Source organism: Eulemur rufifrons, chromosome 5 (assembly GCF_041146395.1).
Source record: "Eulemur rufifrons isolate Redbay chromosome 5, OSU_ERuf_1, whole genome shotgun sequence".
Taxonomy (NCBI): domain Eukaryota; kingdom Metazoa; phylum Chordata; class Mammalia; order Primates; family Lemuridae; genus Eulemur; species Eulemur rufifrons.
In genome coordinates this window covers 17,235,699-17,259,590 of record NC_090987.1, presented here as the reverse complement: position 1 = coordinate 17,259,590, position 23,892 = coordinate 17,235,699, and the positions used below count along the sequence as shown (strand labels likewise).

Sequence of the window (23,892 nt, the reverse complement as noted above, 5' to 3'; positions counted from 1 at the left end):
AAGATAATCCATCTGATACCTTGGACTGTTAGTTCCTTTATGTTACTTGCAATGATATTGGTTCTTTCCCACCCCATTTCATAATTCCATGTCATATCAAACCAATACAGAATGTCAGTTTCTATCATCCCTCTTTCTATCACCTTATTAGTTTCCTGCTCACTTATTTTATTGCCCCCTTGCCAACAATTCTTCAATCCCACTAGGACCTCCAATCCATTAACTCTGCCACCTTCCTGCCATCCCTCATCCCCCTCATGTCCTCATTTCCCTCCAAACTCAACTTAGGACCCGTAGTCATTTATTATCTTCAGTCTCATCTCCCTCTCCTGAAAAAAATCTCAGCCCTGGTTAAATCGGCAGCTCCACCGATTCCTAACAGCTGAGTGCATCTGGAGACAAACATATAACCTACTTACTGGGTATTTAGGACCACACGTCCAAGATGTGCTCTCATCCATTTGGAAATGCCCCTGCATTTCTCTAGTGCTTCATTGTTTCACTTTATAAGATGAATGTCTTATATTTGTTTGTACTTTTCAAACTTCAATGCCTCTCTTCTTTCCCTATTTCTTTGTTAATAATCTTTCTTCTTATATGACTGAGAAATGAGAAGCATTCAGGAAATGGGATCCTGTTCTTCCATCAAATCTAGTTGATCTGTGTGTGCTCCTATCTGAGGATCTTGTTGCCACCCCTCCTCACCCACTGAGGGGCTCTTCTTCTGTAATTACCCCTTTCCTTTCCTGCACCATCAGTTTTCCTTCCCTATTCATCACTGCAATAAGCATAGAAACAATTAGCATTCTGTCATAAGTCCTGTTTTAAAAGATACTCACTTGATACAACTTCCCTGCCCAACTAAAGCTCCATTTCTCCTTTTCACTGAAAAATGTGAAAAGTTGTCTCTACTCACCTTCTCCTATTTCTAATCTTTCTTATTATTTGTAAAAAGATATTTACAGTCCCTCTCCACTGAAACCATGGTTGCCGAAGTTATCAATAATCTCCACGTTATCAAATCAAATGGTCAAATCTCAGACTCTCAGCAAGATTTGCCATAGACTCTTACCTTTTTCCTGAAACATTTCCTTCTCTTGGCTTGTAGTATCCTAAATGCCCTAGGTTTTCTTCCTACCCCGCTGGCTGCTCCTCCTCAGTATTCTTCACTTACTTCCCCTCTTCTTACTGATCTCTAAGAGTCAGAGAGTGCCCCAGAGCCCAGTCTCAGGCTTCTACTCTCTTCCGTCTACACCAGCATCTTATCTTACGTCATCTGGTACCAAAGGCCTTAGTGCTGCCTAATGCTGATGACTCTCAGCTGATTCTCCAGCCTAATCTCTTCCCAGAATCCACATCCATTTCTATACCAACTATCAATCCAGCTTCTCCAAATGGCTATCTAACAGCCATGTCAGCTACGTTCAAACCAGAAACCTTGCCCTTCCCTAATTTCCTCCCTCTACCTGTAAACCTGATCATTTTGCTATTTTTCTTATTTCAACAAATGGCACCACCATCCATCTGTTTACTTTGGTTAGAAACTCTAGTTTCATGCTTCTTTATTCTGATTTCCTCACACCCCAAATTCAGTATTTTATCGAATCCTATAATTCCTGCTTTCAAAACATGCCCCAAATTTGACCAGTCTTCCATCTGCACTGTTTTGCCCTTATCCAAGCCACCACCATCTCTTCCCAATGACTAGACTACAGCTCTAAGCTTGTAACTAGCCTCTTTTCTTTAGTTCTTGCCCCTACACGGCAGTCTTATAATATATGAATTAGATGTTACTCCACTGTGATTTTCTATCACATGTAGAACAAAATCTAATAAATGTACCGTGTCCTACAAGGACCCATGTGATCCTGCCTTTGTGCTCAACCCTCACTTCTTCCCCTTCTACTCGTTTCTGTAATCCATCACATCCATGTAACCCTCTTCTCTGTTCCTTGGATAATAAGCACGTCTCAACTCAGGTACTCTGCACTTGCTGTTCTCTTTGCCTGAAATCTGTTTGTAGACATTTGCATGGCTTATCCCTCATTTCAATCAGGTCTTCATTCAACTACCATCTTCCTAAACAGACTACCCTGACCATTGCCCAACAGTCTCTGGTTACTATACCTCTTTATTCTGCTTCATTTTTATTTGTTAATGCATATCACTACCCTACCTGTGTATTTTTGTGTTTATTTATTATTATTTGCTTCCTATATTTTAATATAATCACTACAAATGTGTGGATTTTTGCCTATTTTGATCACTTTGCATCTCCCAATACCCAGAACAGTGCCCGGCATGCAGTAGGTGGTCAATCCAAACAATTTAGTTAAATGAATGAATTAATAGTTATTTCTTTTTACTTACAACATGCCATGTTCTGCCTATGATCCAGGACAATTTTCTCTCAATTTTACTAGAATAAGTGTAAAAACTTACACTTTACAATACATGCCAACTGTTCAAGCCATGGAGTAGACACTATTATTATCCCCCTCATTATAATGTTCTCTCATTTACTGATGAGGGAACTAAGGCTTGGAGAGTTAAAGTAACTAGCTAGCAGCCACACAGCTAGTACATGGTCGACCTAGAATTTGGACTCTGAAGGTCTGATTTCGGAGTTCTGTGCTCTTAATCATTATGCTCCCAGCTGTAATACTCTGGGAAGCTATTGTCCTTTTTCTTTTATGCCTTTCATTACATAGAGAGATACTATGCACTTAGCAGCCTCTTTTTTTCCCCTCTAGCTGCTTTCCTCTTGTAACTAAGTTCTATCTGTGCCAATTTTTTATTGCTTTCTTCTCAAAAATTGTACTTCAGAATCTGTGGGGCCTTTCTGCCCTATATGTATCTTTCTCATCCAATAAGTTCCCATGGCCCATTGATTTTTTCTTTCGCAGTATCTTTTTAATCCCTGGCTACCCTCCCATTTTCAACAGTCATATTCTCTTCTTTGGGACCTCACATCTGAACTGTCAAGACAGGTTCATAACAAGTCTTCTTGTCTGTAGCATCTTCCAGACTCTTATGTATCCTGCTTGCCAGATTTCTTCCTAAAACAAGTTAAACATGGCATTCCACTCCATAAATTTCCCCAGTGGCTTCCATTGTCTGCCAAGAAAAAACAAAACAAAACAACAGAGCCCTGCAAACTTCTCAGCATATCATATTGGAATCTAGTTTTTTACTGCTGTGCCCTTAAATGGACCCTGGACTCGTGCTAAGCGAGACGAATTGCCAGTCTACAGATATGCATTGCCCTTCATTTGTTTTTCCCTTTGCATATTTCTTTCCTTTTGGAATGACTCAATGGATAGCTCAACTTAACAAAGTTTTAGGTATCCTTCAAAGATCAGAGCATATATTGATGCTCTCATGAATTCTCTTTTGATTACTCTGTCTAGAAATAATGGCTCCCTTTTTTATGTTTGAATAACATTTCTTTATACCACTTTTGTGCCATTTATTACACATAGTACTGCCTTAGGTGCTTAGGCATTCAAGTCCAAATCTTCCCTCCTCTAACAGGTTGTGAATTACTTCATGATAAGGAGGTAATGTATCTAATTCATCTTCATATTCACACATTGTATAGCTTATTACCTAGCACAAAATTGGTGCTTGCTAAATATCTGTCAAATAAATGAATAAGTAAATGTATTATAAGAATGCCTTCCTCTGTTTGTAGCACATCAGTGTTTGAGTGGTCTTTTTTTTCATCAGTTATAAATGCAATATCTTCTAACAAAATTTTCTGATGTATAAAGGGCAGTTAAAATTGTTTTCATTAAACAGGAAAGAAAATAATGTGCTTTAGAAAGAAAAAGAAATATGAAATGGAATCTAGCAAGTATTGAGAGCTTTTGAATATCATCCATTTGATAAATACTTTGATAATTATTGTTTCATTTTAATCTTCACAATATTATCATGTGGAGAGATTAGCCTGACTTTGCACATGGGAAACAGACTCAGAGAGAGAGACTCAGACAGCTTAAGCAACTTGGTCCAGGATACACCTGGGCAACGTTCATCTCTCTGCTATGTTATACTGCTTTTCCAAAGATAAAGATGCATTGCATGCCTTATATTATTCATATCCTTTTTAAAAAAAATTTTTTTAAAGGTAACATCTGCAATTTACAAACATGGAAACTGAGGTTCTGAAAGTCTGAACCTAAAACCTATTCTTGCTCTATCCACAGTACTGGGCTGCCTCATATTGTTACCTGGAACTCTGAGTTTCTCTATGCCTAAAATAACAAACCTTCTCTTACTCCTCTTGTCTTACTCTATATAAATGGAGCCCGCAAAATGGTCAGCAGTTGATTTGTTATTTTTTTTAAATTATCAGATAATGCATGTACATGGTTTTAAACCATTAAATTTATAAAATTATAAATTCTAAAATTTATAAGGATATTCTGATTCAGTGATTTCATTCTTAGATGTACTCTACTCTTGGGAAAGTTCTCAACACAAATACATACTATGGTCACCAAAAGATTCATACAAGAATGTAGGCTATTTGTGATATCGTATCTTCATTACCATGGATAAATACATTGTAGTATATTTATATAATAGAATACCATGCAGCAATAAAAGTGAACAATACAAAACAATGTGGAAAATCTTGCAGATATATGTTGTAATACAGAAACCTAATACATCTGTATGATTCGATTTATGTAAAATTCAAAAACAAGCAAAATAATCCATGATGTTAGAATTCAGGAGGTCAGTTACCCTTGATAGGAGTTCATTAGTGACAACAAGAGACAATCAGACACCTTCTGATAATGTTTTATTTCTTGTTCTGGGTGATAGATACCAGGCATTTCACTTTGGAAAATCAGTGAGCACCACACTTAGTAACTTCATTAAGAAATGAAGAGACAATAGAATATATATCTTTTTAAATAACTTGGTGACATTTCATTCTTTGTTATCTTCAAGGTCTGTGTTGGTGAAACTCTATCCAACAGAAGGAAATTATTTCAACATGTAACCACAGTTTATTTTAAAATAAATTCTTAAACTTTCTGTAAATAAAATAGTCTTTTTGCGTCTGATGTGATTGACAAGACCTTAGAGAACTATGTTGACGAAATTGTATATCTGTATCTTGGCAGAGTTATGATTTCATTCCGAATAAGTAGATGCATTTACTGATGGCCCTATTTGCAATTATTTAGATTTACTGTGTTATTGAGTCTTGTATCAAGTCTCGTACAAACCAATACCACAGAATTGTTCAGATTTCTAGTCACGTGTATAAAGATGCTCACTGTTCCATTTAGGAATCATTATTTTTACAAGATTATTATTTTCTTTCTTCCTTGAGATTTGTTACTATGCTCTACAAAATGTTAATTAGCAGATAAAATATAGGCTATCTGAAGTTGTTTTTTGATTCTTAAAACCCACAGGGAAAACATATTTCATTTCATGGGAAGGCAAAATCTGCTTATTTGTCTAAGACTATACTTCTTGGTTGAAAACATTATGTGGCATATGGTACTTCTTACCCCCAAACATACTTCACAGCTGAATAAGCTGATGCTTATGAGGAACATACCAGCTGACAGCCCAGGCAGGACGGGGGCCCAAATATTTGGACTTCTCAGTCTAGTGCTCTTTTCTGTAAATGATATGAAAGGGTGGTTATTTTTACAATGGCCAAAAAAATTATTTTAAATGCAGTTTCTTGCTATAATGAAATTATCAAAAATCAGAAGCACTAACTATAATTTCCTAGAATTTTTGAAGGATATATAAGGAAAGTCATAGGCTGGCTTTCCCAGGAATCTGACTCTAAGACAGAGATTGGAAGACAGGAGATTTATTGGCAAGTGCTTTCTGGAATAACACCTGAAGGGTGAAAGATGCAGGATTTGGGAGAGGGAGAAATTGAATTGGTGATGCAGTTTAATGGAGGCCTCAGCTGAGCTGGGATTGTCCCTCAAATGAGTTGGGGGAGGAGTGGCCTTCTGTAACCAGTACTCTTTGAGGCAGGCTATTTCCAGGAAGCCGGGTGTAACCTTGGGTGAACAACTTCCTTAGGCTGAGAGCAATGGCTGGAGAGAGATTTATATTTACATTACATTTCTAGAATTATATGACACAATGGAATGTAACTGTGCAGCCATTTTCAACCCATTTTCTTCTCTTCTAAAATGCGGGAGTAGAGGAGAGAACTAGGAATGAGGATGGATATAGATTGAAACAGATGACCTGTGAGATCACACCAATATTAAACTCCAGTCATTTAACACATGAGAGGTTGCTGGGCAGAATCCTTTTGAATTTCATTTTATTTATTTTTTCTCTTTTTCTGTAAATGTTTGAGGAAAAAAATGTAAAATCATCCTTTAAAGGAAAAATAAGTCTCAAAAAGGTATGCTGAAGAGTCTAATAAAAAAAAAACTGAGGCAAAGGAAGTCATACAGTTTTGTTTTGTGACAGCTTTGGGGCTATTTATAGCTACTGGTTTGCGGGCTTTCTACAACATTCACTGTGAGAACTCACAGTCCTTGTTTGACCCTTGGTCAACGTAAGGTGTGAGAAGCCAGCATCCCTAGCTCAGCAGGCGTCAGGGACAGGACTTTCATTCCATCAGCCTTCAAGCCCTTTTGGATGCCCACAACCAACCAAGAACTTTCTTGGGAGTAATGAGTGAAAACAACTGCTCTCGTGTAAACATCAACAGCACACACATTTTCAACTATTCAGAACTGTAGGAGCAGAGAGTACAAAGCTCACTTAAATTTGCATTAGAAATGGTAATACAAGATTTTAAGTACGAATTTGGTCATTTCATTATTAAGGGCAGATTTTATTCTTTGAGTCTTGACTAGCACGCCTCATTCCTCCTCTTACTGTGAATTACTGCAAGAAGCAGTATTTTTTATGCAACCTCGTTATCCCCACGATGCTGTATGTATCATGCAATGCTTTGTGCAATGCTTTTATATAAAACTGTGCTTAAAAACAGTTGTGAGTGAATGGGAGTTAAAAACACAGTGGTTGTTTCTTGGCAATTCTACAAGCAAATGATGTTTTAAACAAAATTAATTGATTAGTAATTCTTTTGGATGATCAAACTCAGCAGGTCAGTAGGATTCTGGAGACACAGTCAAGATATGTCTTTTAAGCTCAAAAGGTGCCTGTAGAGATGACAAGATTGTGTTTTTAGGGAGGATTTTACAAGGCAAGACATGGTTTGTTTCTCAGAGATATATGGATAATCAAAAAGGGATCTGACAAAGAGTTAGTGAAAGTAAAGAATTTTAGATGATGGAGTATTAAAAGAATACAAACTTAGCTTTTAGAAGGGGTTTCTAAAGCAATATAAAAATACAAATCTCTTTTTTAAGACTTATGTTACCTATTTCTTTCTTAATTCCTTAATGTCTTAGAGAGCTACAACAAAATGCTCTATTTTTTTATTTCAGAACTTATCCTGTCTCAATCAAAGTTTTTCAGGGTCTGAGATAACTTAAAAATGATTAAAGCAAATGGCCTCATATGTCTTGGGAAAGTCACTCTGGTCTGCCTAGGAAGGAACACTCTGATGCCTTCAGCTCATCACAAAGGAACTTTTTGGACCCAGAACAGAGATTCTCTTTCCTACAGCCCCATCTTCTGTCTGATACTCACAGTGTCAAAATTTACACCCAGATGTTCACAACTATTTCATATATCTGGACTTCACAGACATCTCTTGTTTGAGAAGATCTCAGTTGAGAAGGCTCATTTGGGAATGAAGGCTGTAGGAGATTATAGAGATCTTAAAGTTACCTGTTCACAGTACACTCTATTTGACCTTAATACATTTTCATAGCCACCCTACGGCAAGCACTGAGCCAGTCACTCTACATCATATCTCATCTCATAAAGTGTGTGTAACCCACATTTAAAATGAGCCAACTAGACTTCAATAAATAAGGGACTTCCCTTAGCTCATAAATAACAGAATCAGAATTTGAACTCAGAATTTATTTTATGATAATAATTGCAATTCTTTTCCTCCCCTGGGAGGACTAATCTCAAAAATCTTACACAGTCATAATTTCCTCAGGTTCAAATTTGAAGTAAAAACTATTTATTTGCCTCTATCTCAATGTTTTGCTCTTTTTTTCCCCCAAGCATAAGATGGGGTGTTTTAAACAATATTTCCAATTAATGGCATTCAATCCAGTCTTGGGTGGATCTAGTGGAGCCTTGCAAATTAATAACAATAAATGACATTTATGGGGTACTGACTCCTGGCCCCCGACTCTGTTGCACTTCTCTGTGGATGATCTCTGTAATCCTTTACAACTACATCATAAAGTTGTTACTCCATTTGACAAATGAGGAAACTGAGAAATAGAGAACTTGAATAGTATGTTTAAGTCAACATACAGTTACCTGTTACTGCATAACAAGTTAGCACCAAAATGTAGCAATATAAAATGATAATTATTTATTTTCTCAGCAGCTTCTGAGAGTCAGGAATCCAAGAGCAATTTAGCTAGGTGGTTCTGCACTAAAGTCTCAAGCTGTGTCATGAGGTTCCTCATGGTCTCTCGGATTGGAGACCTCAGTTCCTCACCACATGGGCCTCTCTGCAGGTCAGCTGGCATGTCCTCAAGACATGACACCTGGCTTCCCTCGGAGTGACTGATCTGCCAGAGAGAGAGCAAGCAATTGTTTTTAACCAAATGTTGAAAGTGACATACCATCATTTCCGCCACATTCTACTGGTCACCAGCTCAATCCTGGTACAGTGTGCAAGGGATCCCCACAGGGATGTGAATCCCTCAAGGTGGGATCACTGGGAGTCATCATAGATACTGGTTATGACACCTCTTTACTGGCAGGTGGCAGAACTAGGTAATAACCCCAGGCAGTTTGACTTCAGTGCTTGGGCTCTTTGCCACTAGTTTAAGAAACTTACAAAACACAACTTTCTGAATGTTACTGCTTTTCCAAAAGGGACCTTTCGTGAAGTTTGTGGATACTTGAGAAAGCCATTCTGTGACACTCACTTGTCAAAGAACACCTGAAATTGTGAAGGAGATATGAATATTTATCAAGGACAATAGACACCAAGTCTCCAAATGTTCCGGTTTATGTATACGGGTCATTGTGGAAAAGAGTTAGTAAAAAAAAGCAGAAGGAGATGTCATTTCAGTTAAACTCTTTCACTTCAATATACCATTATCTTTATTTTTGTATGTGTCTCTTTCTTCTCAACAAATCTCTCAATTCTGTCAAGTACCACGTTGAGAAATACCTAGGGAGGGTTTTATTTCTTAAAATTTGTAGCTTTAAAAAAAAATATGTACTTTAGATTTCCTACAGATAGCATTTAGTGCTAACATTTTAAAGAATGTTGTAAAAGTTTTCAAATATCAAAGTGCCCTGTTCTGGGAGTTAAGTTATTTGGTGAGGGAATTTCTACTTGAAAAATCTTTGTATATCAGTGTCAGATATAAATTCAATTGTCAGAAAGCTGTGTCAGAACAGATTTCTTGTCATATTTGGCCACAGAACAGAGATTTATTGAAAATACTTGATAATATTGCTCTCTGAGCTGTTTTACATAAATATAGCAGTGCAGTGAATGCTTTGTGTTGAAGTATTTGTGTGTGTGTGTGTGTGTGTGTGTGCATCTCAAAACTGACATCTAGGGGGAAAATACCAAAAGATACTTTAATACATAGTGTTTTATACTACTTTCATAGGAGATTATTTTTGGTATAAGTAAATGTAGACTTCTGTGCCCTTTCAGAAATGAATCATGGATAAAAATATTTCAAGACAAAAGCTTTGGAATATGAACTATTCTATTTCATGTCAAGAAATAAAATAATGAGCATTTTTGAGATGCAGAAATACATAATAGATTTATTATTTTTTGAAGAAATTTTACTATTTGCAAGCCCTTAATAAGCAGGTCAGTAGCCAAAATGCAAAATTATTAGAGGGTAAAATTTTTTTCTTCAGTAATGAAAGACTTGGAACTGGAATATAAATTTAGTACCTTGAGTTCTCTCAGTTCTCTATCTTATGGATTCTGTGGCTTACCAAGTGATTTATATATCCCTATCCAAATTTATTTGGCTCTGAACCAAAAAATACATACGAAATTGGTTTTCTAAATGTATTGCAAAACACTGGTTAATTGTATTATTGCTTGTATTATAATAATATAATAATGTTGATAAGGAAATATAGTATGCACAATTTGTGGAGTGAGTACTTTCTATATCTAAAGGGAGACTATCATTGTCGCATTTATTTATGAGTAGAAATTGTCAGTACAGGGAATGCTTTGCAACCTGGCAATCAACCGTAATGGCCATGCGGTGATCCCATTTGATCAGTAAGAGGGGTGAAATAATTCAGTTGACTTCTTCAGAGCCTGGGAATTTGAGTTATATAAAAACAGACTTTATGCTATAGTATGGCTCTTATTTACAAATGTATTTAAGTTTATTATTATTATTATAGCTATAGTAACTATACACCCTAGGAAACTAAATAATACCTCAAACCACTGAAAGAGTCTCCAGTGGGTTAAAATGACAGATTTCTAAATATTATTTCTAGAAAATCCTTCTTACTAACTCACTTGAAAAATGTGAAGTATCTCTACCACTGTACTAGGAAAAACACAGAGACAACAAAATTATAACCTCTTTCTTTAAGGAATTTCTAATCATTTTGGCTGGTATTTGGTTTGAAGCTCTGATTCTTTCAAAAAGTTTCCTTGTCATTCTCTAAATTTTTCTTTTTTTGGAGTCTGTTCATGTGTTTTTATATCCATAATTTACTCTTTACAAAATATCTTTATTGAGGCATGGAGCTATGATTTATTCTCAAATTTTCATTCAAGTGTTCCCTAAAATAGTTCAGAAAAAAATATATGTGCCTTCATACATTTTAAATTTAACATTTAAAATACCTTTTAAACTGAAATACCTGTGAAAGATGAGACTTTTCTGGTTTCACCATTCTTTTAAATAAATCCATTGTATAAAAATATTACAGTGATTTGATAAACACCATCATACTTTTACAAAATTCATGAGGAAGCTCCTCTTTTCTTTAACAAAGTTTACATCACTTATTTTTCTCATTGAAATAGTATCTTCAATTCATTTCCCCCACAGAATAACATACAAATGTGATCTATTTTATGATTTAAGGTCTTGTATTGACCATTTATCTAATATCTTTGCAGCACATTTTATAAACCAAAAATTTGCTTTATGTTTTCATTTCCTGTGACCATAAGTCCTTAACTGTTAATTTGCTGTCTTCTAGATGTAGTTAACATTGCAATTAGAGTTTCTGCATAGTTGTATATAAAATAATATTTTATTGGAATTTTATCATAGTGACATGAATATGGCTTTTTTATACACTAATTGCATTAATTATATGCCAAAATCATACTGTGACCTTTCATTCAAAGTTATTTTTAGTCATTTTTCAACTAACAACTAGCTGAGGTCCTCCTTCAAGTATGCTATGGGAAAAGTTTTAGAAATTACCCGATTTCCAAAAGTATTTGTTACTTATTTAAATTATTTACTTTCTTATTTTTTAGAAGGTACACTAAAAAAGCTATACGAAGACTTACCAAGTAATTATAAAATAGACCTACAAAATTTTTTTTCACTTAGAGGCATCTTGTATAACAATATATTGGATTAAATTACCTTTTCACTTTGTTTATGATTTGCTGCACAGAAGCTGTTTTGTTTGATGTAGTCCCATTTATTTATTTTTGTTTTTGTGGCCTGAGTTTTTGGTGTGATATCCCAAAAAATCATTGCCAAGGCCCATGTCGAGGAGCTTTTCCCCTATGTTCTCTTCTAGGAATTACATTCTAGCACTTCCATTTAGGCCTACTATGCATTTGGAATTAATTTTTGTGTATGGTGTAAGATAAGGGTCCAAATTCATTCTTTGCATGTGGAAATCCATACTTCCCAGCACCATTTATTAAAGAGACCAGCCATTCTCCATGGTGTCCTATTAGTTGTCCATGTATATCTTTGGGTTTATTTCTGGACACTGTATTCTGTTCCATTGGTCTTTGCCTTTGTTTTTATGCCACTGCCATACTGTTTTGATTACAATAGCTTTGTGATATAATTTTTAATCAGGAAATGTAATGCCTCCAACTTTGTTTTTCTTCCTTGGTATTGCTTTGGCTATTCAGTTTGTGTGTGGGGGGTGGGGTTCATATTAATTTTAGGGTTTTTTGTTCTATTGCTATGAAGAATACCACTGGAATTTTGATAGAGATTTTGTTAAATCTATATATTGCTCTGGATTCTAGGATCATTTTAACAATCTCACATGTAGAATATATATAGATAGATATAGATATACACACATACACACAGAGATATACATGCACACATATACAAGCTCAAATGTACAGAGATAGAGAATGAAACAGTGTTTACCACAAGTGGAGTGGGGAAAGGAAATGGGGGGGATGTAGGTCAGAGGATACCAAATAGCAGATCTGCAGGATGAACAAGTCTGGAGATCTAATGTACAACATGAGGACTGAAGTTAATAAATTGTATTATACTATGGTTTTTTGCTAATTAAGTAGTTTGAGCTGCTTTTGTCACAGGAAAAAGTATGTGAACTAATAGTTATGTTAATGTGCTTCACTATAGTAACTCTTATATCTATATGTATCCCATAATATCATGTTGAAAACCTCAAATATACACAGTAAAATGTATTATAAAATATTCTATTAATGTCATCATACTACATTCCAAAGCAAGAAATTGTGATAGAACAAAAACTCAATAAAACCCAACAATTATTTCCTGTAAAAAATAAAATAATGACAGGATTGGAAAAATTTAAATATCACTTATAATGTTCCTTTACTAAAGCAATTTCTTGATTAAATGTTTTTCTCTTGTTAAATAATTTATATCTTTATTCAATGTATGGGAAATAGCCGTCATAGTCACTTTTCAGTGTCATAGCAGTCAATCAAAACTCTCTCCCTGAAAAAGCCAGACTTTGTTTTTCAATTCAAATAAACATATTCATATGTATTTCAAGGAATATTGTGAATATAGTGCAAAGTAAGTTCTGGAATGCAATTTTAAAGTAGTTTACTAGAAGCAGCCCTTTTAATTTAAAGCCCTGTATATTTAATATAGTTAATCTGCATTTAAGTTAGAAAATATAAAGAAATCTCTATGTTGTTTCTCATTGGTTTATAATAGTGTGATATAATTTATATCTATAATTATAATGTTATTTATGAAGTAAAGAATATAGTTGCAAAATAAAAGGTTTTCCTTTGGTAAATATACATGTATTCATGTGCATGTTGAACTCCAGTGATTGGCTTTAGGGTGTAACTAAACACAAAGCACATATATAACAAATGACTTCATTAATTTTATAGACAGGAATATACTGCTAAAACTGATCATTCCACTCCCTGGCTTAAATTTTGTTTTTTGGTAATAATAGATAAACTAAACATTTTATAAGATAATATAAGTTGAAGATTAACTAAAATTGGAATAAATATTTCATAATATGATATAATTGAATAACTATTGAATAATGGAATTGAACAATGCTGTCTAAACCTGGAAGATATTGTCTAAGAGTTTTATCTGTGGGTTTCAGCCATGTAACTGAAAAAAAAAAAGTTGGTATTCCCCAAAAACATTTGGTTACATTTAAAACAATGTGTCACTTACCTGCAACTGCTTTAGCTATTTGAAGGTATTTTTTTATTTAAAAATAAATCCTAAGTATGACTACTGAGAATATATCTTGCTTCTCTGTCCAGACTCTTTCTCAACAGCAATACCTTCATTTTCAGAATTAATGAAAATTCCCAACACTTTTTCACCCTCCTCTACACAGTATATTTGATTTGTAAACAACCTGACATTTCTATTGCCACAGTTCATCCTTACAAGAAGGAATAAGACGAAGACAAAAATAAAATAAGATAAAATAAAATAAAATACCAAAATGTTAAGATGAATTTATGGTAACTTGATTAACTGTTTCTTTGTGTGGAACCATGGGATGTTTTAAACTGCAGGGTAATGTTCATAGTAAGATGCTTGAGGCGGGAGCTATCTTTTCTAAAGCAAAAAGGGAGGTGGGTGGAAAGAGGTAAGTAAGGGAACCTATAAAATCCTAGAAGAGGTATGCACGGATTTGAGGATCTGAAAATTTAGGCATTTCCTTTTGGCTTGTTAGGTAGATACATAAGACTCAAAAAAACCATTAACATCTTTCTCTTGCAGCTGTCGTGAGCGCCATCCCTGTGCCAACCCTAGAAAGTGCCCAGTACCCAGGGATCCTCCCGTCTCCCACGTGCGGATACCCCCACCCGCAGTTCACTCTCCGGCCGGTGCCATTCCCAACGCTGTCCGTGGACCGAGGGTTCGGAGCAGGAAGAAGTCAGTGTAATGCATTTTCCTTTCTTTTTAATAAGAACAAATGAATCATAGCCAAGGATGTCTTGTCAGATGTGTAACATTTTGACTTTCTTATCCCATGAAAAGATTGATTTGTCTATGACCGTGACACCAGCATTCAGTTTTCCAACATAGTTCATTGGCTCCTAGCTCATCTGCTTTTAGTCTGTTTCCCTAGGAGTCTTTCCACAGCACACACCACTGACAGTGAGGGGGGAAGTGGTGGGGAAACAGAGGACAAGTGGTTTCATAAAACAATGATATGGTGGGTGCTTGAAATTAATATGTCCTGTTAACTAGGAAGTTAATAATCAAGTGATATCTTCTAATATATTCCTATTTAGTATCTGTTGGTGATGTCTCATTGATTCCTGATGAACCAGTACTTGGATGGATGCTTTAAATTTCTTTAATTGGTTAAGTGATACTTTTTTAGCCTTAAAAATTAATTATTGGGAAAAAGATTCCAGAGTAGTATTTCATCTATTTGAGGGAAGGTAGGAAGAGAAAGAGACTCTCAAGTTATTGTACACACCCTGGTGATTTCCTCCCATGTCATTTGACTTTTTTTTTTTTTTCTTTGAGCATGGCATTTTAAAATCCATTTTATAGCTTTCATCTCTTAGTTAAGAACAGGTGACTCAGCAGCTCATGTGAGATAGGATGTTTTGTAATAGATACGATGGTAACAGCAATAAAATATATTTGTGAGGTAAGGTATATTTTTCCAACCCAACAGAGACAGTTCTAAGAAATCATAAATTGTCTAGATGTAGGAAGGTTAGAATTAAAAGACATCCAAGATCTGCTGAGAAAGAATTAGATTTATTTTCTCTTTGCTCACTGTGCATCATAGCTACAGAATAGAGTTGTGTGCAAGAATTTGAGGAAAAATAGTCCCCCAAACCACATTGAAGGGAATTAAATGAGTAAGATGTGGAAAGTCTAACCACCCAAAATTTCCAAATCCCAAGACAACTAGAACTGTGATTCCAGTCAAAGAATTCAGAACTCACAAGTCTCTTCTCACTTGTGAAATGAACTCTTCCTAACAAAAAATATAAATTTGGGGTTTAGTTTAGTATGTGTAGAATGACCTTTATCTGGTCCCTCTAGCATGAGCGATATGAGCCAAATTTCACTACATTTTTTATTAGTAATTAACTATTTTTATTCATGATGTGTTCCTCATTTCTTTCCCTTCCTTGAAAGCATAATCCTCTTCTGGAACATTCATCATTGAGGTCCCACATTCCATTTACTCTTTCTTTTTGTATCTTGAGTTGGTGCAGCAGACAGTTTTACTGTCTCTTATTGAATCATAGGGAAAATGATTCCAAAAGTTAAAGTTCGATGAAAATGAATGAAAGAAATTAGCTAGTATAAAAGTTGTGTTTATCTGTGGTTAAAAGATATTTAGTCTCATGTACAACTCTGGTACATGACTTTTACAATAGGGAGATGGTGGGTATGTGGGGACAGGGGACATTATGGGAAATTTCTGTATCTTCTGCACGATTTTCCTATGAACCTCAAATGCCTCTAAAAAATAAAGTCTATTAACAATTAATCAATTTAAAACATTTAGTTTCTTTAGGAGATTTTTTGTTTTGAAAATTTTTTAAAAGAATTATTAAATAAGGTAATTATATAACTATTACATAACGTAAATATAAAGTAGATAACTATTACATAAAGTTATATATATAAAAGACTGTAGACAAAGTGCTTAGTAAATTTTGAAACTTTATCTAAAATCACAAGGCAATGGACATTCCACTCCTGGCCAAGTTTTATAGGTTTTAAAAATGTATATTCAGTTATTCATCAAGTATTTTTTGAACAAAGCTATGTACAATGTAAAAGAAATAGGATCTCAAATGTGTTCCAAGTGATTGCTTAGAAAAGAAAAAAAAAAAATAAGTACCCTCTTTTCTAAGAAACTAAATATTCTCTAACTCACTGTCAGAAACAGTTAACTCACAACCATTCAGTATCGGCTTCTAAATGCCTTAGAGAACACTAAACATCCCTGTTCTCTCTCAAGCAGAAAACATTTCATGACTCTGGGTAGAGCTGTCTTATTAGTCACCTTAAGAAACAGAGAAAGGCACACGTAAGAAAAGAAAAAAGTTGACTTGCCAAGTGTGGAGACTCTCCTTCCTCCAAAGTTATCTGATAGACCTTTGAGTTTTATAAGAAATGAATCATTATACTCCTGCCCCAAAGGTCTGCTGCTTTCTGAAGGCACAAATGAAGCGGGTTTCTCCCTTACCACAAGGAAAGGAAAGATATAGTATATACGTTTCCATTACACATATTTGGCGACACAAAGATTTATATAGTTATGATGGACAAATATTTCCTCTTCCTACGAAGTAACTGCAGTTTTTCTCTTAGTCTCAGTAGGTAAATGACCTATTACAGTGAGCAGTATTATATTTGAAAACTTCAATAAATAGGTAGTCTTGGGGTCTCATTTCTACAAATCACCGTTTTCTTATCTTTGAAACAGGTAGAAGAGAAAGTTAAGCAAGTTTCACTATTCTGTTCAGTTCTGACATTGTCTTAGCTAGTGGGGAGGCTGGTCAACTTATCCATCCTATTTTTCTGCCCCAGTTCTCCCCCAAATTGGAAATCAACTAACAAGTGGAAATCGACCTAGATAAAATCAGTAGGGCAGTGGAGTCCAGGGATGATTCTCTAGGGTCTTTTCAGAAATTCAGGCGGTGAGGAACTGGGATTACTCAGGAATATTGCATGATGCTATTCTGAGATTAATGAGTAAATTGAGTTCCTATAGGTATTCAAGTCTTTGCTTGGAGTTATTGGTGTGCTATATTTCTATCAAACGTGGTAGTTTTAGATAGAGGAAAAATCATCATTTCCATTTTTGCAATATTTTTGCAGTTAGTCTGTAGCAATTATTTATGTGTGTTGACAGTAATTATTATAAAGTGCCTTGAGATCTGACTCCGCCGTGTAATTGTACGTGATTTGTACAATGAATTCTGACTATTTCATCATTTGCAAACAAGTGGCTTGCCAGCACGTATTTGATTCTCACTCCACGCTCTGAATGGCAGGGAGGCTGTGCTTCGTGGGTGAAAGGAGCTTTTCTTTGCTTTCAGAGCTTCTAGGACAGCTAAATGTCATGTCACAGAGCCAATTTGTTCCACATAGGTGTCCTGGAGCTGGCACCTGAACTGGCCAAACGAGCTCATCTGAAAGGAGAACATTGCTGTGGTGGAGCAGTGGCTATTGTGTTTGTTTTAAGGGCTTTTGCTGCCTTAAATGTCAGCCAGTTCTGAAAAGCATTTATTTTGCTCCACTCAAAATATAAGAATTATGAATTAGCTACAGAAATCCTATACCTGCCCATAGTATTCATTTTGAACACAACAAAAACAGTCCCTTATGGGTTTGTGATATATTCACTCCTGAGGTTGGGCCCTCCCACTCCATCTAGTGCATTCGGTACTTTGCTTTTCACCATGTGTGGTCCTAAGGATGGATTTCAGAAAAGGGCTGGCCCATCTGCATCAAGCCACCATTACTTGCCTCAGAGTCAAGAAAAGCCACATCATGATGTTTGCAGTGGGGACCATGGTGGCTGAAAACCTGGGGTTGGAGGACAAGGCAGGCAGATAAATTTTGTTTTTAAAGATGCTAATGAGAAACAATGACATTAAAAGGGGGTAGGATTGAGACTGGACCAAAAAAAAAAAAAAAAAAAAAATTCAGTGACATCATTGGAATTCACATGAGACCAAAATGGGCTGAATTTCAAAGGACTAAAAAACGTATGTGAATTTTATTAAATGTGTGATTATAATAATATTTTAACATAGATCTCTTTCATGGTGAAGATATAGAAAAGAAATGGAAAAAAAATGAAGGAAAGAAGGAAGATAGTAATGAAAGTGATACATCACAAACATATTATTGTTCCTTTAATGGCTAAAGCAGCTTTTAAAATATGTTGTGGATTAATTACAACCTACCTTCAATAGAGAGAATCAAAATAAGGCAGATTTCTAAAGAAAAATATGAAATTTCTTTCCCTGGATGGATATCTTAAATGTGATTTTTATGGACCCTTTAATGAAAGCCAACCATTGGAGATAAAAGAGGACCAGAGAGAAGCAGCCTCAGGAACCTCATAGTGAGACAGGCAGTTCACAGAGAAATGAGAGAGACCCTCTGTGAGTGGAAGCCAGAGCATTTTAAGTTGCCCATAATTTTCCCCATGGGATTATAAACCCCTGCAGTGAATAATTTTCTCCATCCCAAGGATCACCTCTAGAGCACCCTTTCAAAAAGAACCTGTTTTTCCCTCTTATGCAATCCCTGCAATCTATCATTTTGTAAGTATCCTTTGAGACCTGTGGCTTGAAAGAAGTGCTAGTGAGAAGACTCACATTGAAGGAGACCTTCTTATGTGAACAAGGAGTGAGCATAGGACTCACGCCATCACTTTCTGGCCAGTGGCACAAATATGCCCAAGGTTGGATATTGGCTAAAGAATCAAGCCTGTATTTAAATGATTGATCCTTGGTCATATTCTCCTTTAGATTAAATATGAGTCTAAAGTAAAATCTGCATAATTTTGTCTTTAAAACTACACTGTCAACAATCTTAGGGCACAACTCTAATTGAATACAAACAGGCAAGTGTTGCTCTCCCCTTTACAGTCTTACAAGCAATTTAGCTCCTTATAACACCTACTCAAAGCCCCCATCCTATGGGCCCTTATCTGAGAACCAACATCACCAACAAGTTGCCTAATGGTTTTCTCCAAGCCCCACCCCTTAACCTTGGGATTGTGCAGGCATTTGCCCTTCCCCTCCTTCTTTGATTGGATTTCCTAGCCTGGAGATAAGGCACTTAGTTCAAACTCCTCTATGCACTCTGGGTTCTCTTAAGTTTGCTGTCTTGAGTACATGTCCATTGTTTGAATAAATCTTTTATCAAGTCTCTGCATATTTTTGGGCCCTGGTTGCTATATGACTACACCCCGTCCTCAAACCTGTATCTTCCCACCTACATGTTTAAATGGAATAAGCCAGGGGACTGTTCAGTGACCCAGGACCTCTTCTGAATATAGAAGGATGAGTACAGGTACCCTCTGAAGACACCTATCCCTGCTGTATAACTTTAATATTATGGCTTCATCTTTCCTATCTTTCATCTCTACTCCCTTCAGCATTATCAGATTTTCTTTCTATCTCCTCTGCCCTTGCTGACCTCCCTGAGCCTCCCAGAGAGTTATCTCAAAATTATCTCACTAATTATCTTGAAATATTTCCTGGTTAAAAATTCTCTTTTGAAAGTAAGATATTATCTTCTACTGCTGTGTTTTTTTTTTTCAATTTCCCCGACAAAATATTCTTAAGAAAGAAGTCATCAGAAATAATCTTATTTTGTTAACACTTACACCTACTGTGCATCTCTTGTCATTTGCAGTTTAACATAGCCCTGGTGACTTTGAATATGAATCAATAAAATTGAGTCACAGGCCTTAGCAAAAGAAACTGCCTTGAAAATATTTCAGTCTGACTCAACTGTGTTCTCTAGGAAAAAAAAGATGCATTTCCATATTCAAAGCTGTCCAAATGCCCATGGGCTGTCACAATGACCATGCAGAACCTCTTCAGCTATAGTAATCTGCCTGAAAATTACAAGGTTTACTACCAAGAGGAAAAATTACAATTCTGCATTCAGGCAACTTGTTCCAGCCGAGTCATGTCTCATATAACTTTTTAGCTAGATGTGTCTCTATTTTGTTATGGAAGATAATGACAGTGGTTATTATTTGTATCATTTTATTAGCAATGCCTCCAAGCACCCTGTAACTCTGATTTGTCTGACAGTTGACATGGCATGTTTAAATCACAGAAAAATTGGCATATTGGCGGGTAGATAACAATGCAGCTGTAACAGCATTTGGTACATTGAATTTCACTTACATTGCCACTTAGGAAAGGAGAAATAACTCTTTTTTTCTCGCTTCATCACTTATGATTAGAGGGACCAGACAATTCAGGCAATATTTTCAGTGCTGAATATATTGTACTACTCTTTCCCAAAGATAAATTCCTGTCCTGCTCTATCTATTTATATTGTTTAAAGGGGAAGTGCTATCATATCCCAGAAATATATGAGGGTGGAGGAATGAGAATGTTCATAACTTGGAGAAGATATTGGTCAGATCCTATTATATCTCTCTGAATTGATCCAATGGCCCCTCAGGTGACTTAGGGAAAACAAACTTTGTCTCCCAATAATGAATGGCTTTTCTTGTGTCCCCTGCAGCGGTGAGTGAAGGACCAACCACCCAACAACCACCCATGTTGCCCCCATCTCAACCAGAGCATCCCAGCACTGAGGAGGCACCAAGCAGAACCATCCCAACGGCCTGCGTTCGACCAACTCATCCACTCCGCAGCTTTGCTAACCCTTTGCTACCTCCACCAATGAGTGCAATAGAACCGAAAGTCCCTTACACACCACTTTTGTCTCAGCCAGGTAAAGTACCCATTCATTCACATCTAAAATTGTTACCATTGTTGACGCTAGGTAAGTGCTTGAGGCTGCCTGAAAAGGTCTCAATGTAATATCTCTTCGATGTTGATTATGTGCCCAGTGTGCTCATGTTTGTTACTGAGGCTTGTAGTACATTTCTTAATTATCTGCCTTACAGATGGCTAGTTATAGGTGCTTTTCATTCCTTTGGAAAGTTGTCCATGAATCACGGATGCCAGCAGTCCATCACTTTTAATGTGTGCTGTATGTATACCCACTAGCAAATACTGGAAACATTCCTGATGCCCTGACTTCATTCTGCAACATGCATTCTAAGATTTAAAGCTAGATTCCACGTCTAAAGTTAAACTCTGCAAAAGCACTTCTTAAAGAAATGCATTTAATCTCATAATTCTGCTTTGTGCCTTCCAATAGTCATCTCCCAGGGGTTCTTATTTTAGAGTACCAGGGCCAAAAAGAAGTGTCAGAACCAGTGTTGAGACCAACTTCCTAGTTTTAGAAATGAAGAACTCAAAATTTAGATGGATAGGAAATGACATATCTATGATGCCTTTCTACGAAAATCAAGTGGCAGGGATGAGAACCCGAGCCCCGGATTGCCAGTGCAGTACTAATTTTATTACCTCACCTGGCATCCAAAAGGGCTGAACCCGAGGTCCATTTTGTTTTTGTTATGGTTTGGGGAGTGAGGGAAAGAGGGAGACAGAGACAGAAACAGAGGGAGAGGAAAGAAGAAGAAAGAGGAAAAGGAAGAAGAAATAGAATGAATGAATAGGTAAGTAGATAAATAAAGAAATATGTAGTTCTTAAAATTACTTGGAATATTAAAATAATTATAAATAACCTCAGCATATCAGACATAAGACGGTAAAGTTCAGTGATTCTAAGTAACCAGAGATGGCACCCTTAATAAACTCAGGCAGCTGGACTGGACTAATCTACATTGTACAAATACATTTGAGTAATTTTCTTTTACCAGATCCATGCCTACAGCAATTTCTGTCATTTCATTAGTACACAAGCCTCCTAATGACTATGAAAACTAGGAAAATAAGATTGTCTATGAAGTATGCATATTAATCTTTATATTAATATTGAGACTATACCTAGTTCCTGGCATCCTATTAGTTGAGTTGTGTAGGTCACCTCTGATGTTCTTAACGTTTATGTGGTGTGCAGAATGGGTGCTCAGCTACTAGCCCTGGGAGGACCATGGAGGCATTTGGGATTCCATTGGTTGGGTCTTCCCTGACTCTCAGGCTCAGCATAGGTCATGACTTCATTCCACAGAAGATAGTCCTTATCACCCCAGCAAAGCCCATGCTAGGACTTATAGCAGGTCTATACTGCCCAAGCCCCTCTCCAGCCTCCCACATATACACACTCCACACACTTGTTATGGCAAGGATCTGCTATTTATATTGTCCCAAAACTATGAGGTCTTTGATAATTGACATAGAGATGATTTGAAGCAACAGAATTCATTTAATGAAATTCCCGTGTCAAGAGTATGCCGCCTAGGGATTCCTGGCTGCAGTTGTTTCCCCACTGCAATCCCAACCAAGCAAAAACACACCTTAAAGGAGACAGGTATTCAGGATAGTGACAGGTTAATTGCAACTGCTGATAATCACTAAACTTTAATGAATTTTTAATGAATGTGCCTATAGAACATATTCATTAAAAAAGGCTTATAATATCTCACTTGATTCTCAAAACAACTTTGTAAGGTAGTGGCTAGTGTAAACCCCATTTTATGGATAAGGAAACAGACATAGAGAATATAAGTAGCTTATTTAAGTATACTTAGCTAGTAAATGATGTACCGCCCCCATCTTTTTGACTTTAGAAAGCATGGGTTCTCAAATATTAGAAACCCATTCATGCCTCTCAGTGTATATCTACCTTATTTAGTGATTAAATCATTCCAAAATGGATAAAAGAAAAAAAAAACACATCTGAGTTGAAGAATACCATTTCCTCACTGGCCTTCTTCAATCACATTTTTAATGAGGAAAGGTAAGAGGGGCTTAACTATTCTATACTGGAAAAGATCAATTTTATAGCCTCAAGAAACTAAAGTGCTGTAGCACTTTATATTGTGAACTATTCTCTCTGCTTGGAAGTGAAAGCTTTTTTTTTTAACTATGTTATATATAAAAAAAAGCTGAAAATGATATTCTAAAGGCTACTTTAAATGAAAAAATTTACTATAGCAGTGATGTTTCATTTAGAACACGAGGTTTGGAAATCAACCTATGTCCTAGAGCTCTATGATAACAAAATAATTAAAAAGAACTACAGTTTAGAAAGAACATCTGATGGATGGAACAAAGAGCTGGCATTTTTTTTTCTTACTAGCTGTTATTGTCTTCCAAATACATAATACCAATGCTGCCTTAAACAAAGTCTGACACAGGGTTAGCATGAATGAGTAGATTATGTCCTTCAGAGAAGGGAAGTGGAGTTAGTTGTGCTGTCTCTGCACCTACTCCATCAAATAATAAGCATATCTGAAGAAGCATTCTCTGATCTAATGTCCAGCAACCAAAATCTCATTTTCTTTTATTTTCATTGTACGCGCATAAGAGCCTTCTTTGGTTTTACTACTGCTCTTGGTTTTATTTGAACTATTTCTCATAAGGCATTTCTTCTTACATATTTTCCAATATCTCTGGCTTGATTTTGTGGTTTGATTTTATATTTTTCATAGCTCCCTTTTAAATATCACCCTCCCCCACTCAATTTGAGGCATACCGCACCATCACTTTGGAATTGTTAAATGCCTTCCCTTTCATGTTTCTCCTTTATTGTCTCCTTGCAATTCCTGTTCATTTCATAACATCTTACC

At 36.0% G+C, this 23,892-nt stretch overlaps 1 protein-coding gene across 1 annotated transcript in view; it reads left to right on the top strand.

Annotated features, from left to right (window-relative positions):
• Positions 1-23,892, top strand: part of DCC (DCC netrin 1 receptor) — a 1,008,052-nt gene that overhangs the window by 951,400 nt on the left and 32,760 nt on the right. The window contains exons 26-27 of the mRNA XM_069467986.1: positions 14,322-14,483; positions 20,811-21,023. Of these exons, the coding sequence (XP_069324087.1) occupies positions 14,322-14,483; positions 20,811-21,023 (375 nt within the window). The remainder of the gene's footprint in view (positions 1-14,321; positions 14,484-20,810; positions 21,024-23,892) is intronic.